The sequence below is a fragment of the Rhinatrema bivittatum genome, chromosome 10, assembly GCF_901001135.1.
Source record: "Rhinatrema bivittatum chromosome 10, aRhiBiv1.1, whole genome shotgun sequence".
Taxonomy (NCBI): Eukaryota; Metazoa; Chordata; class Amphibia; order Gymnophiona; family Rhinatrematidae; genus Rhinatrema; species Rhinatrema bivittatum.
The window spans coordinates 124,789,629-124,817,075 of NC_042624.1; the positions used below are offsets into that span (position 1 = coordinate 124,789,629).

General features: G+C 47.5%; 1 protein-coding gene across 1 annotated transcript in view; it reads right to left on the reverse strand.

Annotated features, from left to right (window-relative positions):
* ST3GAL3 (ST3 beta-galactoside alpha-2,3-sialyltransferase 3) overlaps positions 1–27,447 on the reverse strand; it is a 278,797-nt gene that overhangs the window by 11,151 nt on the left and 240,199 nt on the right. Inside the window, 1 exon segment of the mRNA XM_029617491.1 lies at positions 6,357–6,503. Coding sequence (XP_029473351.1) covers positions 6,357–6,503 — 147 coding nt within the window.

Sequence of the window (27,447 nt, forward strand, 5' to 3'; positions counted from 1 at the left end):
GTAGCAACCCCTTGTAACACGTTTTCTGAAAGGCTTGTTCCACCTCAAGCCTCCACTGCGCCCTCCGACCCCCCTCTTGGGACCTCAACCTGGTTTTGGGTCGGCTCCATGAAACCACCATTTTGAGCCTCTCCAATCCTGTGATCTTCCCTTGCTATCTCACATGGAAAGTGATTTTTCTTTTGGCAATCACATCCACTCGCAGAGTTAGTGAGTTACAGGCCCTAGTTACCTACCCCCGCCTTAAACTAAACTTCTGCCACACCGGGTAGTACTCTGCATTCACCCTACATTTTTGCCTAAGGGTAGTATCGAGTTCCACATTAATCAATCCATTATACTATCCACCTTCTTTCCCAGGCCCCATTCCAATCCAGGAGAACAGGCCTCTGCATAACCCTTGACTGTAAATGGGCCCTAGCATTCTATCTAGAAACCGTACACTTGCCCACCGGAAAAGCACTCAGCTGTTTGTTTATTTCGATTCCATCAGATTGGGTCAACCTGTGGGTAAGCAGAATCTCTCCTCTGGTTAGCGGACTGCATATTCCTTTTGCTATCAGCAAGCAGGTATTCCACTTCAAGACCGTGTTTAAAAGCACACTCTGTGAGGACCATGGCAACTTCAGTAGCGCACCTACGCTCGGTGCAACTTCCTGATATTTTAGGGTTGCTACCATGGAGTTCTCTCCATACCTTTACAGCCCATTATTACTTAGACAAGGCTGGAAGACAAGATTCTATCTTTGGCCAATCTGTCTTGCGCAACCTTTTTTGCAACTTGATGTACCAACAACCTTCCGCCTACCCATTAGGGTTCAGGATGGCCCTCTAACCAAATTCCACCCCAGTCCTTGTGCCTATTGCACATCTTGGGTACATTTGGTGCATTTCTTCGGACATCCTCAGCTTGGGTACTCACCCATATGTGAGGACTACCATCCTGCTTGTCCTGTGAGAAAGCAGAAGTTGCTTACCTGTAACAGGTGTTCTCACAGGACAGCAGGATGTTAGTCCTCACGAAACCCACCCGCCACCCCCCGCGGTGTTGGGTTCGTTAAGTTTTCTTATTTTATTTTTTTTTTTGGCACTTACTTAGCTTTTAAACAAGATGAAAGGGGACCCCTGCTGGCTGCAGGGTTAGTGCCATCCTGGGCATGCCCAGTAGGTGCCAGTCAAGTTCTAGAAACTTTGACAAAAGTGTTCCATGATTGGGCTCCATCCTGTGATGTCACCCATATGTGAGGACTAACATCCTGCTGTCCTGTGAGAACACCTGTTACAGGTAAGCAACGTCTTTTCATTATTCAAGCGGCATAGTCATGCTGCTGAATATAATTTGTAACTCTGGCTAGTTACTTAAAAGGCCAGCTTTCAATTTTGGACCCTTGATGTTTGCTAGGAAAGATAATCCTTACATAGCAAAAGCTGTTCAATAGATCCTTGACGATGGGAGTGGTGCGCGCAGACTGGAGAAGAGCACAAAAAGTGGTAACAGGGATGAGCCTGGAAACTACAGGCCAGTTAGCTTCCCAGTGCTGGGAAAATTAATGAAAGACGCTTCTGAAGGAAAGGATAGTGAACTATCTGCAATGCAGCGGGGGTTGCATGTTCTGAGGCAACATGGTTTTACCAGGGGAAGATCTTATCAGACAAATCTGATTGACTTTTTTGATTGGGTAATTAGAGATTTGGATCAAGAAAGGGCACTAGATGTGATTTATCTAGAATTCAGCAAAACTTTTGATGCTGTCCCACATGGGAGGCTCATGATCAAACTGAATAGCTTCGGAATAGGACACAAAGTGGTGGAGCGGATCAGAAATTGATTGGCTGACAGACAACAGAGTGGTTTTAAATAGAGCCTACTCAGGAGGGAAGAGCCTTAGGGATTGGTTCTGGGACCAGTTCTTTTCAAGATCTTTGTGAGTGATACTGCGGAAGGGTTTGTCTAAACTCTGCGACAGAGTGGATCTACCTGAAGGTGTAGAGAGAATGGAAGCAGGGGCAGCAGAATGCCTTTTTGGTTGGGGGGGGGGGGGGGGGGGAACCAAGCTCCGCCCCCCAACTTCACTCCAAGCTCCGCCCACATTCCCACTGCCAGGTTTTCACTTTAACATTTGCTGTTAGTTATTCGTCTTACATATATTCTCTGCATGAATCAGAGAGTATATATTAGTCATTCCCAGCCCAATTAAATGCTTGATGCTAGAAAAACCAGACATAATTATAAAGGAGAAAATGATAAAAACAGCATTATTATAGAAATGCCAGTACTAAATGACTGTTTGTCATCACAGACTACCCACCAACATACACACACAACCCTCTAACAAGGGGGGCATACAAAAAATTATAGTATCAGCTAAGTAACAGAAACACAAATTTCCTCCCACTACCAAGTACATTGTGAAATAATATAAAATCCTGGGGGGGGTGGAATCTCTGCACATCTGTAGCAAACCTGCCATACTACAGGCAACACTAACTCACAAGACTCCAAAAGCAACAACTCTGCTTGTGATTTGGCAGCACGGCAAATATTACACCGGCCCCTAGAACACCAATACACCTCCTATTGGGAAAACACAATGAAGAGATTGCAGCAGATCCCTGCACAGAAAGTACATACTGGCAGATACCTCACCTTAGTCACACATGCAAATGACCCTCAACAAATACAAAATAAGTGATCATAAATTGAAAACAAAAATATGCAGACAAAGCTATAGAACGATAACCTCAAGAAGCCAGACACAGGCATGCGATGCAGCACTGCATTTCCTCCTAGATTAAGGAGAACCTGTCATTGTGTTGTGGGCAGTAAGGGATATTATGTAACATAATACCCCTCACAAGAAAAATGACAGAGTCTCGGCAGCATTCACATAATATGGGTATTATTCTGGGGCCGCTGAGCATTTGTCATTTTTCTGGTGGGAGGTGCAACAGGAGAGGGGGAGAACAGAGAGACTGAAGGGAGAGGGAGTGCAGATGGGGAAGGGATGTGCAGTGGGCAGTGCCATATCTAAAGTATTTGGCACGCGGGGTGGATACTTCTTTTGGTACTACCATATATAATTTTAAAAATGTAAACACACAGAAACATACTCCTTTATGTCTGCAAGTAGATTTTTAAATAGTACATAAGTACAATTTCGTCATAAACAAACTGGAAATAAGAAAATGCAGGACATTAATAATTCAATAAACAGGTATTACTGTACATATTGTACGAAAGCTTTTAAAACTACATAGGCCCCTGCTTCAGATGTCAGGGTCAGAGATATTCACATCTAAAGATGGCTCCTACATTGTCTCAATAGCTTACGTACAGTTTTTTTTGGGGTAGTACTAACATCGCTCCAAGAAAGGTATCACAGCCTGCCAGGCATACAGGTTACCCCAAGAGACAAATCAAACCACACTACCTCCCAGGACCCTACCCAGGAAAGAGCTGCACTGCAAATGGTGTAACAGCCTTAGAGACCAATACACTCTCTGGCTCTCATACACCCATCCTCGGCAGTCTTGCTTATCAGACCCCTCTTCCCAGCATTCTGGCTCCCAAGCCCCCCACTCCCCAGGATTCTTAGTCCTAAGCCCCCTCTCAGACCCCAACTGCCAGCAGTCTTGCTCCCATCCCCCTTTCTCCTTTCCCCTCCCAGATCCCACGCTTCCCAGCAGTCTTGCTCCCCAGCCCCTTTCCCCTCGCCTCCCAGACCCCCTACTTCCCGAAATCTTATTTCTCAGTCCCCAGCACTTGTTCCCCCCTCCCATACCTTCTCATCCACAATCCCCTCAGTCACTGCCAGTGCATTATTTCCCTTCCCCTGCCGTGACCCCCTCACGCACCCTCCATGCTTCAAACATGGCTGCCAGCAGCTGGGAGGGAGGAAGCAGCCTGTACTGTAAGGCCGCAATCCTTTGATGCTTCAGGTGCAGGGAGGGTGAGTGAGGGGATCACGGCAACGCCACGGGGATGAGCAGTAGAAAGGGAATAATGATCCTCCCACTGCCACCAAAGAGGATTCTCCTGTTGTTGGCAAAAGATTGGGGGGGGGGGCCATGGCCTTTGCAACCCCCCTCCTCCCCGTTCTGACGCCTAAAGGATTGCTCCTTCAAATTGCAAGTATTAAAAAGGCTGAGACCACTCCTACACTTTCAAGATTTCCGTACAGTTCTACAATCCATCATCTTTTCAAAAATCGACTATTGCAATTCCCTGCTTCTCGGGCTCCCAGCCACCTCCATCAAACCCCTGCAGATGTTGCAGAACGCCACAGCCAGGATCCTGACCACAACCAATAAAAAAGAACACATAACTCCTATCTTGCGGAGCCTTCACTGGCTCCATGTCAAATTCAGAATTGTGTACAAAGTCCGCATGGTTATTCACAAAGCCATGCATAATGTCACCCCCTCGACCTTAGCATCCCACTTCGCTTCCACAATCCCTCAAGACCTATCCGACACGCCTACAGCAACACTCTCTACACCCCTCCTGCCAAATCCTCTCTCAGAAACGAGCCCTTTCTACAGCTGGTCCCCAGCAATGGAACGCCCTTCCAACGGACCTCCGTCTAGAACAATGCACTAACTACCTTTAAAATAAACTCAAAACTTGGCTCTTCAGTCAAGCCTTTACTTAATCCTCAACTCGACCCTTCCTTTATAGACACCTACATAGATAATCCTAATCTCTCTTCTCCCTTTCTGATCTACTGATACTGACATACGACTTCTTAAGTTTATCTAAAATTTCCTGTAATTTATATTGTATTGTTATTCCTGTCATCTCTCGTTTTTGTTATTCAAATTTAGTCTATTGTTATCTGTACACTTAAAGTATGTTTTTTACCCTTTTAAGTATGCTTATTGCTCAGTTGCAACCCTTGATACCAGTTTAATTATCCCTTGTTCGATGTAATGCATTCGTTTTATGCTGTTTCTTGTTCGCTGTAAACCGATCTGATATGTTCTTTTGCACATGAATGTCGGTATAGAAAAGTTTTAAATAAATAAATAAATAAATAAATAAATAAATAATAATGGAAGTGATCTAAGAAAACTCAAGGAGTGGTCAAAAGTTTAAAAGTTATATTGAATGCCAAGAAGTGCAGAGTCCTGTATTTGGGGTGTTGAAATCCAAAGGAGATGAAGGGGTTAATAAACATGTGGATAAAGGTGAACCGGTAGATGTAGTATACTTGGATTTTCAGAAGGCGTTTGACAAAGTTCCTCATGAGAGGCTTCTAGGAAAAGTAAAAAGTCATGGGATAGGTGGCGATGTCCTTTCGTGGATTACAAACTGGTTAAAAGACAGGAAACAGAGAGTAGGATTAAATGGGCAATTTTCTCAGTGGAAGGGAGTGGACAGTGGAGTGCCTCAGGGATCTGTATTGGGACCCTTACTGTTCAATATATTTATAAATGATCTGGAAAGAAATACGACGAGTGAGATAATCAAATTTGCAGATGACACAAAATTATTCAGAGTAGTTAAATCACAAGCAGATTGTGATAAATTGCAGGAAGACCTTGTGAGACTGGTGAGGACAAGGACAGGAAGGGAATTAAAAAAGGCATGGGATAAACACAGAGGATTCATAGTGGCTAAATGATGGAACAAAGAAAAGTATAACCCATGTTGACTGGGATAACCTGCACAGAGCAACAATTACCCTAAAAATATAATTTAAAAAAAGGAGCTTGTTGGGCAGATCGCAGGGACCACTTGGGTCTTTTTCTGCCAACATTTACTATGTTATTATGTTGTCCACTGGGTAAACAGCTGAAAAGTTCCCATCCCCCTTTTGTGGGTGAAATTATCCACATCCAAAAAGGGGCAGAGCTGGGAACAAGGGGGGTCAAGGGAGGGACAATCCACATATGGGTCAGGAGAAGGGGCAGAGCTAGGGATGAAGGAAGTTGGGGGAGGGAAAGTCCACATAATGGGGCAGGAAGAAGGGGCAGAGCTGGGGGATGAGGGAGGGCAGGGGAGGGACAATCCATGTATGGGGCAGGAGAAGGGGCAGAGCTGGGGGACGAGGGAGGGCAGGGGAGGGACAGTCCATGTATGGGGCAGGAGAAGGGGCAGAGCTGGGGGACGAGGGAGGTCAGAGGAGGATCCAGCTCACATACATGGCAAGAGAAGGGGCAGAGCCAGGGATGATGGAGGTCAGGGAGGGCTCGTCCACATATGGGGCAGGAGGGGAGAGCAGTTTTACATGAGTAAACCCTTTGAATATTGCTCTCTGCAAAATCATTTCATCAGTAAATTGTAATTCTGTATCTGCTTCCTAGGACCTTATTGAAAGTACCTCTGCAAGTCATTGCAAGCAGCACCGTCTTACCTCTTTGATGGCAGACATCTTGATGGTTTCATAGTAGTGAAGTCGTGCATTTGGTGAGTTCATGTCGTACCCAAATCCAGCAACAGCCACCTCGTCACAGTTGTGCAGTGCCATAGTTACTGCTACGCTGCCCAGGGTTGGAATATTCTGTGCGGTGTGAGAAGACAGGAAGAGATTGTTACCCTAATAGGATCTTTGTCCTCTCATCTCAGTCTCAATTTAGCATCATTTGCAGCATAAGAACGATTAACAATCACAGAACCCAAAGCCCCTCTCATGTAAAGAAGCTGGTGGTCAGTTTGATTCCCTTAACCCACAGTGTCCAGTCTCTTTCACCAGGCCTTTGGTCTCGGAAGAGAATTCATTCTAAAGGCGTCAGATCTCTTCTTGCTTTGCCGATTGATTCATTGTCTTTCTGATTGTAGTTTCACTTCTTTTCCCAATCAGACTGAATATTCTTATATAGAGGGAGCTCAGGCAAGCTTTTGGGACAAACAAATCCTTGAATAGGTTTAATTTGTAGGACCTGTTCTTTCTTCGAATCTCTCCACCACTTCTTCGGACATGCACACCCGTTCCTTCCTTTAGTCCTCATGCTGTCTGTCCGTATGCCTCTGTAATTCCATCCAGGTCTCATGCAATCCTGTCTTCCTCTGCATTCTCTGCAAGTTTTATACCAAGCATTCTTAGCAAAGACTGTAGTCTTTTGCTTGTTTTGTTATATTTGGAGTGCAGGATTAGCAAATTATTTAGAGCATTGGGCTGAGAACCAGGGAAGCTAGGGTTGAAATCCTGCTGCTCCCACTGAGGCTCCTGGGCAAGTCATTTCACAACCTTAGGGGTGTATTTCTGTTAGGCCTTTACTGTGTGGTAAATGCCTTAGCCAACAACGCAAGTAAGGTAATGAACTGCTTTGCATGCAAATACATGGAATGCAGCTCATTAACGTCAATACCATGTAAATACAATAACATGGCTTGCCTGAAAAAACCATAAGCCAGGAAAGTTAAGCTACAATTCTAGAGCTGGAGGGCAATAAACCTAAGTGCAGGGCCCACAGCCTAGGGGTGCTCTGGGTCCCACTAGGCCAAAAGGGATTGAAAGATAGGACCAGGCAGGGGTGGCTAGGGTGGGGAAGAAGGTCCTAGAACTAATATTTGCCAATTACAATAATTGTCTTATCTATACTTCCCACAATATATTGTCCTGGCCCGATCACCAACTAATAAAAGCGGAAATAACCCTCAACACAAAGCAAAAAAATATTAATAATCAAACCTTCACTTTCAGGAAAAAGATAGAAACAGATGTACTTGCTGAATCAATTAAAAATAAGCTAATTGATTGTAATCAAGCTAATGCGTTTTTGACTCCTGGAATAAAATCATCAATGAAACAGCTGAAAACCTAAGCCCTATTCAGATAAAAATGTTCCAAAAAGAACAGAATACTTCTAAACAAAAGAAACCATGGTTCAATGAAGAGATAAAACGTACTAAACAGGCACTGAGAAAACCTGCAGAATCCCAAGGAAAATACAGATCTCTCCTAAGTAAATTAAAGTGAACTAATCAATAAAGCAAAAAAAGACTACTATGTTAAACAGATTCATGGGCTAATATTTCTCTTCGAAGTTGTCAAACACTTAATCAAGAACCCGTCCTCCTCCATCTTGAGTAACTACCATGTCTCGAAGAATGCTTGTAATGAATATGCTGCTTCTTTGTTAGATAAAATCAATAAGTTAAAAACACAATTCTCCACCTGCTCGCCAACAGAAGAACCTGAAGAAAAACATGGACAAGCTAAATGGACCATTTTTAACAGAGCAACTAAACTAGAAATTAGTCAGATCTTTACTAAAATTAACCTGCAATCCATCCACGTGACCTAGTTCCTTGAAACTAGTACACAGCATAATCTCTCTGACAATTGCAACCATAATCAACCATTCACTCTCAGAAGGATTAGTCCCACATGAGGCAAAACAAGCTGGGATTAAACCAATCCTAAAATACAAAACTGATAGAATTGATGATTGGGACAGTTATTGACCAATATCCAACTTGCCTTTTATCTCAAAAGTTCTACAAAAACAGTGTTATTTTAATTGGAGAACCACCTAGAAGACAATGATATTCTATATCCAAACCAATTCGGCTTCAGAAAAAAAATCAATCAACAGAAACTTTACTCATATCTTTAATTGACCCTGTTCTTGGGGGTTTGATGATGATGATGATGATGAATCTTACATCCTGGTGCTAACTGATTTAATCGCAGCCTTCGGCACAGTGGACCATACACTGATATGCCATCAGTTGAGAAACATTGGAATAGACGGTAGTATTCTCAAATGGTTCTCTTCCTTCCTATCTGATAAGACTGGGTAACACCTTCCCTATCGACATAGGTGTCCCCCAGGGTTTAGCACTCTTGGCAACACTATTCAACATTTATATGCTTCCTCTGTGTACCAGGAATCACCTTCTTCTCATACACGGATGACATACAACGCTACATTCCATTCGCCAAATCATTTGAAAATACAGCATCATGAAGGCAATACAGCAAGAACTATATCAGCTTAAGCTACCACTAAACACTAAGAAAAATGAAATCATCTGGTTAAGGAGAAACTCCTCTATAGTTAAACCACTGCCTCTAGACCTGGGTAATTTTCACATTATACCCTCAGATCAAGTACGGGACCTAGGAATACAGATTGATGAGAACATTACAATGAAAACACACATTAAAAATGAATTAAATCAGGATATGCCAAGCTGCAAATATTGAAAACTTTACTAACATTCGTGGACTTCTGCACTATGTTACAAACACTAATATTCTCAGACATAGATTACTTTCAACTTCCTATTACTAGGCCTACCTTCAGGACTATTAAAAACCACTACAGTTATTACAAAATGCCTCAGCAAGGCTTTTATTAGGGACAAGGATATTTGTCACATCACCCCCCTCACTGATAGCACTGCACTGGCTGCCAGTACAATCCAGAATCTATTATAAAGTATTAACACTAACTTTTAATATCATCCATTCCAGAAATCCTGGCGTGACACTCCAAGCATACACAATGCAGTGAACACTAAGATCGCAAAACAAAGGACTATTATCTGTGCCAACAACGTGGAGGTCACATCTAATGCAAATAAGAGAGCAAATGATTTCCATAGCAGGCCCAAAGCTGTGGAATTCTCTACCTGAGACGTTACGTCTGACATCAGAAAGAAAGAGTTTCAAACGTGAACTGAAAGCCTGGCTCTTCAGAAATGCATAATGATCAAACTTAAAATGTCAATATGCAGAGAACTACAAATATTAAGGATATAGATAATATTAGAAAAATGAACAACAAATTATGAGAGATGTAAACTATTTTAAGAGAATTCACAGATTAACATGCGAACATTACTGTAATAGACCTTTAGTTAACATGTTTTAGAAATAACAATAGATGTAGAACTCTCTCAAACCCTTGTGTTGATCGTTAATATGTATGTTACTTTGTGATCTTCATTTGGAATGACAGTATATAGAATGTGTAAATAAATAAATACAGTACAGGTGACTGGGCAGTCTGAAAATGCCTGCTTAATGAAGGCCAGCAATGTAGCAGAACTCACGTTCCAGTTCCACACTTACTGCTCATGCTGTGATTTTTAGTAGGACACTTCAGGTGATTTCCTGGTTTAGCTCTGAAGCAGGCTCTGGCTGGAGGTCTGGAGAATGTGGGCAGGGGAAGGGTATGGGACTGGCAGAGCTGCTGGGCTGCTCTCGGCTCCTCACCTGCCTCAGTCTGCATGCCACAGTCCGACCCTAAGCAGGGCGTCTCCTCTCTCTGGTCTCTTGGCCACACCTAGTCTTCTCCGTCCTTCATAGCAGGGGTTGCTGGGACTGCTTCACATTTGCTTGAAGTTGGGACCAGGGGTAAGTAAGTTAGCCATAAGTATTAATATATCAGGCAGGCTAAGGTTTATGGCAAGTTTGAAACCACCCATGGTACAGAACTTTCTTTAGGATAAACTGGTGCTTAGTGGCCAGGATGTTCGAGACAGGAATTGTTATCTTCTAAATGCTAAATCCTGCCAAATCTGATAAATAAAAGTCTAATTCTGAGGCGAACATGTTGTCTTTTCCTGAACTTAGGATCATGAAGTGAAGTGGGAGGAGAACTGGAAGTGTCCTGTAGCAGACAGGTCCCTGCACCCCTAAATTTACTTAGTCTGGAGGTTCCCTGAAACAGGATATGCCACGCCCATCTGCAGGGATTACGTCAGATGCATAGTTAGATTTAATAGAATTAGAAGATGAAGAATTAGTGGAGATTATTGCAGGTTTTCACTAAGAAAGAAAATGTGCAATTCTAGATCTCTAGGGTATGTGAGAATTTAAAAGACACATGCCTACAATTAGGAAATGTTACTAACTTTTATCTCACGATGCTGAAACTTTTGGTTAGTGAATCTAAATTAACCCTTAAGACAGCTGAATATGCTACCACTTTGCACTTATTAAGAACATAAGAAATTGCCATGCTGTGTCTTGCCAAGGGTCCATCAAGCCCAGCGTCCTGTTTCCAACAGAGGCCAAACTAGGCCACAAGAACCTGGCAATTACCCAAACACTAAGAAGATCCCATGCTACTGATGCAATTAATAGCAGTGGCTATTCCCTAAGGGGCGGATTTTAAGAGCCCTGCTCGCCGATGCGCCTATGTTCAATAGGCCTACCGGCGCGCGCAGAGCCCCGGGACTCGTGTAAGTCCCGGGGTTTTCCGAGGGGGGCGTGTCGGGGCGTGTCGGGGGCGTGGCCGAGCGGTGTGCTGTTTTCGGGGGCGGGTCGCGGCGTTTCGGGGGCGTTTCGGGGGGAATTTGTTGCCAGAGGATGTGGTTAATGCAGTTAGTGTAGCTGGGTTCAAAAAAGGTTTGGATAAGTTCTTGGAGGAGAAGTCCATTAACGGCTCCCTCTGGGAGGCGTAAATCCCCCAACAAAGGTAGGGGGGGGTTTAGACAGGGCCGGGGGGGTGGGTTAGGTAGAGGAAGGGAGGGGAAGGTGAGGGGAGGGCATTAGCGAATTCCCTCCGAGGCCGCTCCAATTTCGGAGTGGCCTTGGAGGGAACGGCGGCAGGCTGCGCGGCTCGGCGCTCGCCGGCTACACGGAATAGGCAGCCTTGCGCGCGCCGATCCAGGATTTTAGCGGCTACGCGCGTATCTACTAAAATCCCGCGTACTTTTGTTTGTGCCTGGAGCGCCAACAAAAGTACACGAACGTGCCGTTTTTGAAAATCTACCCCTAAGTAAACTTGATTAATAGCCGTTAATGGACTTCTCCTCCAAGAACTTATCCAAACCTTTTTGAACCCAGCTACACTAACTGCATTAACCACATCCTCTGGCAACAAATTCCAGAGCTTTATTGTGCGTTGAGTGAAAAATAATTTTCTCCGATTAGTCTTAAATGTGCTACTTGCTAACTGCATAGAATGCCCCCTGGTCCTTCTATTATTCGAAAGTGTAAATAACCAATTCACATCTACTCGTTCAAGACCTCTCATGATCTTAAAGACCTCTATCATATCCCCCCTCAGCAGTCTCTTCTCCAAGCTGAACAGCCCTACCTCTTCAGCCTTTCCTCATAGGGGAGCTGTTCTATCCCCTTTATCATTTTGGTTGCCCTTCTCTGTACCTTCTCCATCGCAATTATATCTTTTTTGAGATGCGGCGACCAGAATTGTACACAGTATTCAAGGTGCGGTCTCACCATGGAGCGATACAGAGGCATTATGACATTTTCCGTTTTCTTCACCATTCCCTTCCTAATAATTCCTAACATTGTTTGCTTTTTTGACTGCTGCAGCCCACTGAACCGACGATTTCAATGTGTTATCCACTATGACGCCTAGATCTTTCTTGGGTTGTAGCACCTAATATGGAACCCAACATTGTGTAACTACAGCAAAGGTTATTTTTCCCTATATGCAACACCTTGCACTTGTCCACATTAAATTTCATCTGCCATTTGGATGCCCAATCTTCCAGTCTTGCAAGGTCCTCCTGTAATGTATCACAATCCGCTTGTGATTTAACTACTCTGAATAATTTTGTATTGCCTGCAAATTTGATAACCTCACTCGTCGTATTCCTTTCCAGATCATTTATATATATATATATATATATATATATATATTGAAAAGCACCGGTCCAAGTACAGATCCCTGAGGCACTCCACTGTTTACCCTTTTCCACTGAGAAAATTGTCCATTTAATCCTACTCTCTGTTTCCTGTCTTTTAACCAGTTGTAATCCATGAAAGGACATTGCCTCCTATCCCATGACTTTTAGTTTTCTTAGAAGCCTCTCATGGGGAACTTTGTCAAACGCCTCCTGAAAATCCAAATACACTACATCTACCGGTTCACCTTTATCCACATGTTTATTAACCCCTTCAAAAGAATGAAACAGATTTGTTAGGCAAGACTTCCCTTGGGTAATCCATGTTGACTGTGTTCCATTAAACCATGTCTTTCTATATGCTCTACGATTTTGATCTTGAGAATAGTTTCCCTATTTTTCCCGGCACTGAAGTCAGGCTCACTGGTCTATAGTTACCTGGTTCACCCCTGGAGCCTTTTTTAAATATTGGGGTTACATTGGCCACCCTCCAGTCTTCAGTTACAATGGATGATTTTAATGATAGGTTACAAATTTTAACTAATAGATCAGAAATTTCATTTTTTAGTTCCTTCAGCACACTAGGATGCATACCATCCGGTCCAGGTGATTTGATACTCTTTAGTTTGTCAATCTGGCCTACTACATCTTCCAGGTTCATAGTGATTTTGTTTAGTTTGTCTGACTCATCACCCCTGAAAAGCATCTCCGGAACTGGTATCTCCCCAACATCCTCATTAGTAAACAAATTCATTTAGTCTTTCTGCAATGGCCTTATCATCCCTAAGAGCCTCTTTAACCCCTTGGTCATCTAATGGTCCAACTGACTCCCTCACAGGTTACTTGCTTTGGATATATTTAAAAAAAATTTTTTTATTAGTTTTTGCCTCTACAGCCAACTTCATTTCAAATTTTCTCTTCGCCTGTCTTATCAATATTTTACTGCAAAAAGATAACTTACATTTACGGGCACTAAATCAAGTATTAGAAAAAGATATAAATCAGCTAAGAGCAGAATAGATGATATTGTTGAAAAGTGCTTGCTGCAGGACGGAGATTGCAAATTAATGACATTACAGAATCAAGAACTAATACTGAAAATACAAGCTTTAGGAAAACAGATCGCTGAAGGTCATCCCACAGACCCTCATTTAGATAAGCTACTGAATACTAGAGATGTGCATTCGTTTTTGCCGAATTGGAAAATTGCAACGAAATTGTCCAATTCGGCATGTTTCAGGGAGCCCGAAAAAAATCAGGATTTTCCTGTTTTTTCGCAAAAATTCGTCTTTCCGATTAGTGCGCACTAACGGGAGTCAGTGCGCGCTAACTCCCCGTTAGTGCGCGCTAAGTCCTGTTAGTGCGCACTAACAAAAACTAACAAAAAGTAACAAAAACTAACAAAATCTAACGGTTTTTGTTAGTGCGCACTAACAGGAGTTAGCGCGCACTAACTAAAAATCGATTTTTCGCGAAAAAAAAGACCCGAACCGAAAGAAAACGACATTTTCCATGGCGGCCGAAAAACGAAGAACGACACGAACACAAAAAACGATGCACATCTCTACTGAATACCTAGAAAAAAAATTCAGGAATTGCAGGAGATTATCAGAAACAGAAAGAGGAGGTAATTTCAAAGTAAGCTGTAGATCGGGTTCAGGAATTAGAAATGGTTATTAAAACCCAGCAAGAAGGGTCAGAAAAAAAGATTACATCTTAATTGGTTGTTCAAAGAGACCTACAACTAAAATTAGCTGTGACTGAAAGGCAAAATAGTGATTTGCAAAAGTGGAACAAGAAGTTTACTCAGTTGGAATTTCAGGTGTCTGAAAGAGAGTGAAGAATCTGAGAGCTTGAACTACAAAGGCTGTCTTCTTCAAGAGACACGTCTTACTGAAAGTGAATTAGTAAAAGCTGAAAATAAAACATTAACCCAACAGATTTCAGTAGAAAAGCAAGATAAGCAACAAAGTACAAGAAGAAAAAGAAAATTATTACTTACCTGCTAATTTTCGTTCCTGTAGTACCATGGATCAGTCCAGACCGTGGGTTATGTCCCCATTCCAGCAGATGGAGTCAGCCAAAGCTTTGAGGGGGCGTCACCATAAGTACTACTACCCCCTCTGCAGGAGTTCAGTATCGAGTATATCAAAGCCCGAGTAAACAAACAAACCCCCGTATTGGATCAAGTTTAAAATGAACGGCAACAAACAGCCGCACACCCAAAGAATGAACTGTAACCCTCCCACCAACGGGTAGGAGGACATGAATACAGCACGCCAACCCCAAGAGGGACTGCGAAATACAGTGAGAACTGAGAAATCGTGAAAAACAGGAATGATCACTATCGCCCCATAGAAGACAGCTGAGCAGGATTACAACCCAGAAGTGGTGGGCGTCTGGACTGATCCATGGTACTACAGGAACGAAAATTAGCAGGTAAGTAATAATTTTCTTTTCCCTGTACGTACCTGGATCAGTCCAGACCGTGGGATGTACCCAAGCTTCCCTAAACCGGGTGGGGTCCTGCGAGGCCTGCTCGGAGAACCTGCTCGCCAAAATGCCCAGAGACCCAGAGACAGAAGAGGCGAGGTGTAGACGATAGTGCCTCGAGAACGTATGTAACGACTTCCAGGTGGCCGCACGACAGATTTCCTGTGGGGAGACCGAACGAGTCTCCGCCCAGGAAGCCGCCTGCGAACGCGTAGAATGCGCCCCGATGCCGGGCGGGGGAGTCCGCCCCGCCCCAGTGTAAGGAGCGGCAATGCTGGCTTTCAGCCATCGGGCCACGGTCGTCTTTGAGGCCTGGGAACCCTTCCGAGGACCGGGCCAAAGTACGAAGAGATGGTCGGAAGTCCGGAACTCATTCGTAGCCTCCAGATAGATACGCAGAGCGCGCTTGACATCCAGAAGTCGGAGAGCCCTTGGTTCAGACGACGAGAAAGACGGCAGTTCCACCGTCTGATTCACATGGAACGCAGACACCGCCTTCGGAAGGAAGGAGGGAACAGTGCGGAGCGAAACTCCGGAGTCAGAGAAGCGGAGATAGGGTTCTCTACGCGACAGGGCCTGCAGTTCCGAGATGCGTCGAGCGGAGCAAATGGCCACCAGAAACACTGTCTTGAGAGTGAGGTCCTTAATCGTCGCATTGCGCAATGGTTCGAACGGAGGTTCCGACATAGGGCGGAGCACGAGGTTAAGACTCCAAGCGGGACAAGGTTCCCGGACCGGAGGTCGCAAGTGCTTGACACCCTTGAGGAAACGCATAATATCCGGGTGCGACCCAAGGGCGGCCACCTGAACTCGCAGTGAATTATAGGCGAGCCCCTTGTCTACCCCCGCTTGTAGAAACTGAAGGATCTGAGGAACCGAAGCCTTGTGGGTCTCGTGTTCTGGTCGGTGCACCACAGTTCGAAAACCTTCCAGACCCGAACGTAGGTCGCCGACGTCGAAGTCTTCTTGGAACGCAAGAGCGTTGACACTCCCGCCTCCTGGTAACCTCGGCAGCGGAGACGTTGCCTCTCAAAAGCCAGGCCGCAAGACAGAGGAGTTCTGCCTGGTCGAAAAATACCGGGCCCTGATGCAGGAGGCGAGGGAGATGTCCCAGGCGGATGGGGCCGTCGATCACCAGTTGGAGAAGGTCCGCAAACCAGGGTCTCCGTGGCCATTCTGGTGCGACGAAGAGCACGAGTCCCCGATGAGCTTCTATTCTGCGGAGTAGTCTTTCCCACCAGAGGCCATGGCGGGAACGCATAGAGAAGAAGATGGTCCGGCCACGGGAGCACCAGAGCATCCACACCCTCTGCTCCTCGCTCTCTTCGACGACTGAGGAAACGGGGAGCCTTTGCGTTTGCGCGGACGCCATTAGATCCCTGTGGGGAGTTCCCCACCGGCGAACAAGCAGCTGCATCGCCTCGTCGGAGAGGGACCATTCCCCGGGGCGCTGGCGACTGAGGAAATCCGCCTGGACGCTGTCCACGCCCGCGATGCGCGAGGCCGCCAGACGGACCAGATGTCGTTCCGCCCACTGCATCAGCATGGCTGCTTCGAGCGCGACCTGTGGACTGCGAGTGCCGCCCTGCCGGTTGATGTAGGCCACCGTGGTCGCGTTGTCCGATAGGACCCGAACCCTCCCGATTCCGTGTAGGCCTCCGTCAGGTCCAGGGAGGCTAGGAACTCCCCTCGATGCACCGCCGCCACCACCGAGCGCAGCGTTTCCATCCGAAACCGAACCACCCGGAGGGATTTGTTGACTTCCTTCAAGTCCAGGATGGGCTGGTAGGAGTCATCCTTCTTGGGTACCACGAAGTAGATGGAATAAGGGCCCAAGCCCACCTCTCTGGAGGGCACGGGCGCAATGGCGCCAATCACCCGAAGCCTGTCCAGTGTCAACTGCACCTCCCTTCGCTTGGAGGCCGATCCGCAGGGGGAGAAGATGAACCGTCCCTTTGGAGCGCGGACAAATTCCAACGCGTAGCCATTTTCTATGGTGTCCAAGCCCCACTGGTCCGAGGTGATCCGCGCCCACTCCTGGTAGAAGAATGCCAGCCGTCCCCCAAACCGGGGGACGGTGGAGTGGGCGAGCCGAACATCATTGGGAGGACTTGGGAGAGGGTTGTCCCGTTCCCGAGGCGGGACGCACAGGCCTACACCCGCGAAAGGAGCGGGACCAGGGCTGTGACCTGGGGGCAGAGGGCCTGAAGACCGCCGGTCTGTAGTTCCTATAGCGCCGTTGCGCCCTGGATCTGGTGCGGGAGGACGAAAACGCCCTGGAGGTCCGGTACCTGTCCTCCGGCAGGCGATGAACTGCGCTTTCCCCCAGTGACTTGATGATCTGGTCCAAATCCTCTCCGAACAGGAACTTACCCCTGGATGGCATGGAACCCAGGCTCGACTTGGAAGTGTCCGCCGCCCAGTTGCGCAGCCATAGGAGGCGACGCGCCGCCACTACCGAGACCATGTCTCGGGCCAGGACCCGAAGCAGGTCATAGAAGCAGGTCATAGGAGGCGTCAGCCCCGTACGCCACCGCAGTTTCCAGCCCATCCGCTTGGGCGGCCTCCTCAGCCGGCAGAACCCGAGAGGGGAGAAGTTGTTGCCCCCAGAGAAGGCGCGCCCTCTGAGCCAGCGAGCTGCACATCACCGCCCGCATCCCCAGCGCGGAGGACCTGGAAGACCCGCTGGAGGAAGACTTCCAACTTGCGATCCTGCGTATCCCGGAAGGCCGCGCCACCCATCACTGGTATGGTCGTCCTCTTCGTGACCGCCAACACCGCGGAGTCCACTTTCGGAACCTTGATGAGATCCAGGAAATCCTCTGGTAGCGGATACAGCTTCTCCATGGCCCGACTGACCTTAAGGGAAGCCTCCGGGGCGTCCCAAGCTGCAGGAAGGAATCATGGCTGGGAAAACGCCCGAGCCCTCGGCCGGAGGGCTGCCAGCACCGGTTCTCCCTTCTTGACCGACGAGACGACGGCGGGCGCTACTGGAGCGGGCGGGTCCGGCGGCGGATCGAGATCCAGCTCCTGGATAATGAGTGGAATAAGTTCGTCCAGCTCTTCCCCCTGGAAGAGACGCAGCGTGTGCGGATCGTCCCCCTCTGAGGTGGAATCCCCTTGGCCCCCTTCTCCCAGGTCCGGCCCAGGATCCAGGTGCGGGCGGGAGGCAGGGTGGCCCCCACACCCGCCGGGACGGGGGGGGGCCTGAGAGGGAGGCGAGAGCCGCGGGACCTTGGCTGGAGACGGTGCTGCGGGAGCGACAAGGCCCTGCAAATACGCAGTGTGCAGTAACCGTACAAAGTCCGGGGAGAATCCCAGCCTACTCGAGGAAGCCCCGGTGGGGGGAACCCCGTGGGACCCCGGCCCGTCAGGCTGTTGTCCGGCAGCAAATTCGGTGGAGAGCCCTCGGGGGAGTCCCTGTCATCCAGCGCTGCCTGAGTCCCCTCAGGGCGCTGGGCATGTAAAATGGCCGTCGTTCCCGCCAGTAATGGGGGAGGGGCCGGCCCGCGCCGCCCGGGCATGCCTGTCAAAAACGAAAAATTCGCTAAAGGACTGCGACGGGCCCTCCCCCCCGGGGAGGCACCAAGCACAGATCCCCTCACGAGCAATCCGCGATCCCGGCTCACCGCAGGTCGAGCAACGTGCTGACCGCGGCATCGTGAGCACTGCTGACAACGGAGGAGGCAGGCAAAATAAACGAAAAGCCTCGGGGGGGGCCGAGAAGGAAAAACGCCGGCGCGGGGGGGCCCGAGCGGCCTGCACTGCCCGCCGATGAAGAACGGCGCCGCGGGGGGGCCCGAGCGGCCTGCACTGCCCGCCGATGAAGAACGATGCCGCGGGGGGGCCCAAGCGGCCTGCACTGCCCGCTGATGAACGGTGCCGCGGGGGGGCCCTCCTGGCCTCACAACCCGCCAACGAAGATCTCCCCGCTCACCTCCGCAGCCCACGAGGAACCGGCAAAATGGCTGCTGGTGAGGGAGAAAAACGCGGCGAAGCCGAAGCAGCCACGAGCAAAATCAGCTGTAAAGAAAAAAACACAGAAGAATGCACTTACCCCGGTTCACAAGGTACAGCTCGCACCAAGAGAGAGAGGAAGGAAGAGACAACGCAAAGGGAAGTCACGCCGTCCCAAATTGAACCCTTTTTAACTTTTTTTTTTTTTTTTTTTTTTAAAGTAAAACAAACTTTGGAGGAATCCCTGTCCTCCCGCGCTGCCTGAGTCCCCTTAGGGCGCAGGGAATGCAATATGGCCGCCGTTCCCGCCAGGGATGGGGGAGGGGCCGGCCCGCACCGCCCGGGCAAGCCTGCCAAAAAGGAAAAATCGTCCCGGGACCGCGACGTGCCTTCCCCCCCGGGGAGGCACCGAGCGCAGATCCCCTCGCGCGAAATGCGCGATCCCGGATCGCCGCAGGCCGAACAACGCAACGGCCGCGGCATCGGGAGCGCTGGCGAAAACGGAGCAGGCAGGCAAAAAAAAAAAATCAGAAAGCCTCGGGGGGGCCGAGAGGAGAAACGCTGGTGCGGGGGGGCCCGATCGGCCTGCACTGCCCGCCGGCTGAAAAACGGCGCCGCGGGGGGGCCTTCCTGGCCTCACAACCCGCCGAAGAGCTCCCTACTCCCTGCTGCAGGCCACGAGGCCGCGGGGGGGCCTTCCTGGCCTCACAAACCCGCCGAAGAAGAGCTCCCTGCTCCCTGCTGCAGCCCACGAGGAGCCGGCAAGATGGCCGCGGGAGAGGGAGAGAAAACGCTGGGAGGCCGGTTCCACCGGCCGCCGCGTCCAAATAAGCTGCAAAAGAAAAATACAGCAAAAACCAATACAACTTACCCCGGTGGACAACAACAGCCTAGTCGCCGGGAAAGGAGAGAGAGAGACAGAGAGACAGCACCAAAAGGAAGCCACGCCTCTCCAATTAAACCAATTAACTTTTTTTTTTTTTTTTTTTAAAGAACAAACTTGATCCAAAACAACTAAATATAATAGACAGAGAAGAAAAAAACCCAATCAAGGGAACAATGGTTACAGGTAATCGGGAGCAAGCCCAGATTCCCCTACTCGCATCTGCTGGAGTCAGAAGATACTGGACTCCTGCAGAGGGGGTAGTAGTACTTATGGTGACGCCCCCTCAAAGCTTTGGCTGACTCCATCTGCTGGAATGGGGACATAACCCACGGTCTGGACTGATCCAGGTACGTACAGGGAAAATGTAATTTAGAAAAGGAGAAACAGGAATTGTTACTTAATTTAACTGAATCCAGGTATCAGCTGCAGCTGTCTCAAAATATGATCCAGTTACTGAAAGAAAAGACAGCTAATGTTATGCCAAGCCCTGTCTCTCCAAAGCAGAGCATGCATGCTTCAGAATATCACAGCACAGCACTTCTGACAGCCTTTTTGCTAAGACTGAGAGAAATTACCAGAACTACAGGAAAAGCTTAAGGTATGGGAGAAAGCAGAAGGGTTGGCTGCTAATTACAGGCAGTACAAAGGCAAGAGACACACACACACCTGCCCCCCCAGTACAGCCTGGACATGGAGAAGGAGCTGCCCCTCCCATCTCCCAGAAGTGGAGCTGGGATCAGAGGCTCAGACCCAGACCAGCTTAGCACCAACCAATACTAAGGGGGGCTTGAAACCTTACTAAACAAATTAAGCTCCTCCAAACACTAATAACGCCTTTTGAGGACAATTTTGGCTCTGACATTTTGCAGCACTGAACAAGGTTTCATGACATTTTTGAGGTAGTAGGTGCCCCTTCTAAAAAAGAGCAGGTGGCCCTACTTATGTGGAGTTTCAGTGAAGAAGCGAGACGATACATGGCCAGCATCCCGCTGAGGTAAAAAAGTCCTTAGACACATTTGGGTTGGCCCTCAAAGAGCACTTTGGGACTTATGATAACAGAGTTTTGGCACCGCAGGCTGCCTACAATCCAAGATGTGGCCCTGAAGAAAGTCCCTGAGCTTTTAGTTACCCGTTTAAAGCAGACTTTCTTTCATGGGGAGCCCTGTGCCACTGAAGCAGGCAAGACTGCTCTTCAAAACCTCTTTTTTGAGGCTCTTCCCCCTACTCTGTGAACTCCCTTATATCTCCACAGGGAGGCGCCCTTAAGTTTCCTCATAGAGGAAGCAGAAACGCTGTATGCATTTGTCACAAAGGAAGGTCTGCCCCTAGGGAGCAAAAGGCAGATAAGAAGGAGAGGAACCAAGTGTCCACCATGAGTGGGAGATACACTTTGAAACTAATCCCCTGTCTTCTTATACTAAGTCTGACAGGCCCTGGATGCCTCCTTCCCAGAAGCAATCTGTCAGCCCAACAGCCAATCTAGAAAAGGAGGCAGGAGATTCGCAGCCACCCAAAACGAATCGCTGCCGGGGGGGCATACAACCAGAACCAGCTGGCCAAGTTGACAGCCATCATCCAGAAGCTCATTACCAAAAGCACAGTATGCCTGCTATGCCCGAGAAAGTTCCCCAGAAAAAAGAGAAGGTCTGAGGACTCTAAGAGTGGCACTGGGGCCCCAGTATCTCCAGGTCCTCCCCTAGCATACAATGACTAACCGGTCCTGGTTTTCCTCCCCAGGTCTCTACCATAAGTTCCTGGGAGCCTTCCCTGTTTGAACCCAGAGATGCCCATACCTCTACAGTACCAGATGACATCCAGCTGCAGGAGAGTCCTGTGCCCCCTCTGCATGTAGACTCTGTCAGGAAGCATAAGTATTTCCTACGAAGCTGAAGCCTCATAAGAACATAAGAAGAACATAAGAACATGCCATACTGGGTCAGACCAAGGGTCCATCAAGCCCAGCATCCTGTTTCCAACAGTGGCCAATCCAGGCCATAAGAACCTGGCAAGTACCCAAACACTAAGTCTATTCCATGTAACCATTGCTAGTAATAGCGGTGGTTATTATCTAAGTCAACTTAATTAATAGCAGGTAATGGACTTCTCCTCTAAGAATTATCCAATCCTTTTTTAAACACAGCTATACTAACTGCACTAACCACATCCTCTGGCAACAAATTCCAGAGTTTAATTGTGCGTTGAGTGAAAAAGAACTTTCTCCAATTAGTTTTAAATGTGCCACATGCTAACTTCATGGAGTGCCCCCTAGTCTTTCTATTATCCGAAAGAGTAAATAACCGATTCACATCTACCCGTTCTAGACCTCTCATGATCTTAAACACCTCTATCATATCCCCCCTCAGTCGTCTCTTCTCCAAGCTGAAAAGTCCTAACCTCTTTAGTCTTTCCTCATAGGAGAGTTGTTCCACCCCCTTTATCATTTTGGTTGCTCTTCTCTGTACCTTCTCCATCCACACACACTTACAAGTGCTCAATAGTGTGGGTAGTTTTTCTGAGAAAAGTTATACACATTCTTTAGAAAATTCAAAAGCAAATGCACAAGTGCAAGCCCTTATCCAACCTCAACCCTGGAAAAACCTCTGCTGTCTGCAGGTAAAGATGCGCATGTAGTGGCACTAGGTGCAGACATTACTCACACTCAGGGAACGCCTCTGCTCACTGAGGGCAAAGATATGCATGGAGAATCACTATGTGCAGACATTACTCACACTCAGAGAACACTTCTGCTCACTAAGGGTAACTTTAATCACAGTGAGTTGAGGCATTCCCTGAGTGTGAGATAACATGTATGAGTGAGTAAATGTATGCATCTCTTCTGTACAAGCAGCATAGCATAGAAGAACACAGGAGCTGTATAAGCAGCATAGCACAGCATAGCATAGCACAGCACAGCTGAACACAGGACCTGTGCCAGTGGAACAACACAGCATAGCACAGCACCATGGAGCATAACACGGGACTGATACCAGTGGCACAGTACAGCATAGCCCAGCACTGCACAGCAAAACACAAGACTTAGCAGAGGCACAACACAGCATAGCCATGCACTGAGCAGCAGAACACAGGATCTGTACCAGCGGCACAGTACAGGAAAGCCCAGGACTGCACAGTAGAACACAGGATCTGTACCAGCGGCACAGTACAGGAAAGCCCAGGACTGCACAGTAGAACACAGGATCTGTACCAGCGGCACAATACAGCATAGCCCCGCACTGCACAGCAGAACATAGGACCCGCACCAGCGGCCCAACATAGCATAGCACAGCACAGCAGAACACAGGACCAGAACCAGTGGCCCAACACAGCATAGCCATGCACTGAGCAGCAGAACACAGGATCTGTACCAGCGGCACAATACAGCATAGCACAGCTCTGCACAGCAAAACAAAGGACCTGTATCAGCAGCACAACACAGCATAGCCCCGCACTGCACAGCAGAACACAGGACCCTCACCAGCGGCCCAACAGAGCATAGCACAGCACAGCAGAACACAGGACCAGAACCAGCGGCCCAACACAGCATAGCACAGCACAAAGCAGAGTTGCTTACCTGTAAAAGGTGTTCTCCTAGGACAGCAGGATGTTAGATCTCACGCATGGGTGACATCATCCGATGGACCCTGGCATGGAAAACGTATGTCAAAGTTTCTGGAACTTGATTGAGCATACTGAGCAGGCCCAGCATGCCACTATCCAGGCAAGGTTCCTCTTCAGTCTTGAAACACAGAATTACGATAAAATAAAACAAAAATTAGGAGAAACCCTACTCCACAGGGTGGCGGGCAGGTTTTGTGAGAACTAACATCCTGCTGTCCTAGGACAAGCAGAATAGTATTCCTCACACATGGGGCTGTCTCCAACACAAAAGGGGACTAAAAAGCATCAACCATGTGCCAACGGGCACAACAACCACAGTGATGTTGGTAACAGAGGGGGAGACAGCCTGAACCCAAACAATGGGCCCTAGGCAAGGAGAGTTGGGTTCTATACCTCAAAGAGATTCTAATGGTCAGATCGGCCGAACCTCCTATCATGTCGGCCAACCCTATCCAGACAGTAGTGAGTTGCGAATGTGGAGAGAACTCGATGTCACAGTCCTGCAGATCTCCTCCATGGGAACTGCTCGCAAGTGGGCCACTGACGTTGCCATGGCTGTGACAGAATGATTCTTGACATGACTCCTAAGATGCAGTCCTGCCTGGGCATAACAGAACAAGAGGCAGTCTGCTAGTCAATTGGATAGTGGCTGTTTGGCAATGGCAACTCCTAACCTATTCCTGACAAAAAGAAATAAAACTTTGGGTGGACTGTCTATGGGCTTCTGTCCGCTCCAGATAGAAGGCTAAGGCTCTCTTGCAATCCAAACTGTTCAGTGCTCTTTTGCCTTGGTGCGAATGGGGCCTGGGAAGGAATGTTGGCAGGACGATTGACTGATTAAGATGGAAATCTGTCACCACTTTAGGCAGGAACTTAGGGTGCGTACGCAAGACCACCCTATCATGATAAAATTTGGTATAAGGTGGATAAGTCACTAAGACCTGGAGCTCGCTGACCCTGCATGCTGAAGTGACTGCCACCAAAAATATGACCTTCCAGCTCAGGTATTTCAGGTCACAGGAGCAAAGTGGCTTAAAAGGAGCTTTCATCAGCTGAGCCAGCACCACATTGAGGTCCCAAGACACATAGCAGAACACAGGATCTGTACCAGCCATAGGGTAGGCTTCAATCCTTACTCCAAGGCGGTTGCATCCTTGGTTAGGACAATTTGGGTAGGAGGATTTTGGAATGATACTCCCCATTCCATATTTGAGAGAACCCGCCACCAGGAAAAGAGTCCTGGAGAAATGGACTGACTCAGATGCAAGCCTGGAGGCTCTGCGTGGCTTGGCACTACTGCGACCTCAGGGTCCATTGGGCTTTGCATGTGTAAGCATGCCAAGGGAGTAACATGGACGGTTGCGACCATGTGGCCCAACAGCCTCCACATGTACCTGTTGCGGTCATGCCTGTTCTCGCCCTCGCTCCATCCTCTCTACCTCTGTGGCGACTCCCTTTGGGTCTGACGGACAGATGCTGCCGTGGCTTCTCCTCGCCACTTCTTCCCGGAGTCCCCGGGCTGGCCTGATGCTGTGGATCTGCCATGTTCCTGATGACGTAGGGCGCGCGCATGCGCTTCGAAGTTTGTACCAGCAAGGGCATGAACCTCAGGGGCACCCCCTGTAGTGACGTCATCCGCTTCTAACTTAAAAGGTCTTCGCTTACGCCTACGAATCGAGTTAGCAAGGGGATTTGATTGTAGGGATCATCGCAACACGCTTCATTCTCCACTGATCTGCCTCCCCGAACTTACCAGGGGTACCCGCTCCTCTGGGGCCCCGCTCTCTCTTCTTGATTTCAGATTGCTAAGACGGGATCCGGTACTCGCTCCTCGAGGGCCTACGTCCCTGAACGCTCAGAAGACTCCCTATTGCCTGGAAGCGATCACAGACGTGAACATTGTGAGTTTCTATTCAGATTACCGATAGGAACCGGTACTCGCTCCTTGAGGGCCCATGTTCCTAGAACACTGAAGATTCTCTTCTATTTTCAGAAGCTATTGCATACCCATATCTTTGTGAGTTACTATTGTATATTGCAGATAGGAACCGGTACTCGCTCCTCGAGGGCCCATGTTTCTAAAACCCTCCAAAGACTCTCTTCTATTTCAGAAGCTATCGCATACACAGATATTTTGAGTCCTTATTTCAGATTGCATATAGGAACCAGTACTCGCCTAGAGGCTCCTGTTCCTGAATATTTATTTATTATTTATTTATTGTTTTTGTTATACCGAGTTTCATGATAGGCATCACATCAACCCGGTTTACAAATAACAAGGAGTGTAAAGCATAACGTAACGTAAAAAACAATATTTTCAATAAGAACCTTGAACTTTAAATACAGTGAATCAGAAAAAGGGAGAGGGAAAGTTACAAAAAACAAGGAAAATAAACTTGGGATGGAAGGGGAGAAATTGAACAGCACAATATTTACATTTCAGCCTATTGATACATTAGAATAGCAAGTGAAAAAATAAGACTATGAAACGGTACATAGGTAATCAAATGAATAAATATGACACAGTTGTGAATGGTAATAGTATGATAAATATTCAGCAGGAATTAGTGAGAGAGGGTTTGAGGTTGGTTGATTCGTGTTTACATTCCATTATTGCATACGAGTTAGTGCTAGTGAGAGGAGGTTTTATTCAAGGCTTGGAAATGCTTTTTTGAAAGCCAAGTTTTTAGTCTTTTCCTAAATGTTAAAGAGCATGGCTCTTGTCTCAAATCAGGTGGGATCGAGTTCCAGAGAGCTGGACCTGCTGATGAGAAGGCTCTGAGACTCAAGGATTTATGTTGGTAGGTTTTGGCCTTTGGAATTTGGAGTGACTCTTTGTAGTGTTCCCTGATAGGCCTGGCGGAGGTGAATTTTTTAAGTGGTATTTGTAGGTCGAGTTGCGTGTGTTGGTTGATAGTTTTGTAAATGATGTTAATGGTTTTGTACATGATTCTATAGTGGATCGGAAGCCAATGGAGGTTTTTGAGAATAGGTGAAATGTGGTCAATTTTCCTGGAATTTGTAAGGACTCTGGCTGCAGAGTTCTGAACCATTTGTAAAGGTTTGGTGTAAGAAGCTGGGAGGCCTAATAGTAATGAGTTGCAATAATCTAGTTTGGAAAAGATTATTGCTTGCAAGATTGTTCTGAAGTCCTGAGTGTGAAACAGCGGTTTTATTCTTTTCAGGATATGTAATTTGTAAAAGCAATCTTTGGTGGTTTGGTTAATGAATGTTTTGAGGTTGAGACGATTGTCTAGGATGGCTCCTAAGTCTCTTACGTGGGTTGTTTGAAGGAGTGTGGGTGGTTTAGGATGTGTGTTATTGTTTTCCGGTGATATGAGCAGGAATTCTGTTCCTATATTCAGAATATACTGTTCTATATTCAGAATATACTGAAGACTCTCTATTGCATAGAAGCCATTACAGATATATACAATTGTGAGTTACCATCACTCTCTCAGAGCTGTCCCTGGAACCAGGTACTCGCTCCTCGAGGGCCTAACTCTTTCCAGCTACTGAGCCTTCTTAATAATCTATGTGAGTGTATAATCTACTACTGGTTATGTATCCAGCATACCCTGTCTACTCACTATCTATAGTCTCTTTCTACAGCTCAGCAAACCCAGAGATCGCAGTTCCAGTATCTGAGGGACTTCAGCCCTGCCGGGCACATCAGCTCACTACTGCCATCTCTGGTGGTTCTACTAACCTGTCTAATAAAAGAACTATCTGTGTCTGTCTCCATACTCCAGCCTAGTCTGTGGTTCCTCTCACAATATCCTCCTGAGGGCGCTGTCATCTGCCATCAGCCCAAGGATTCACCAATTCACATTAGAGTGCTTATTCCTCACACTTCAAGAGCTGAGCACAACTAACTGCTACCTTGCAGTCTTAACCTCAACTGTTTGCTAACATCTCCTTCCTCAGGAACTGTATCTTA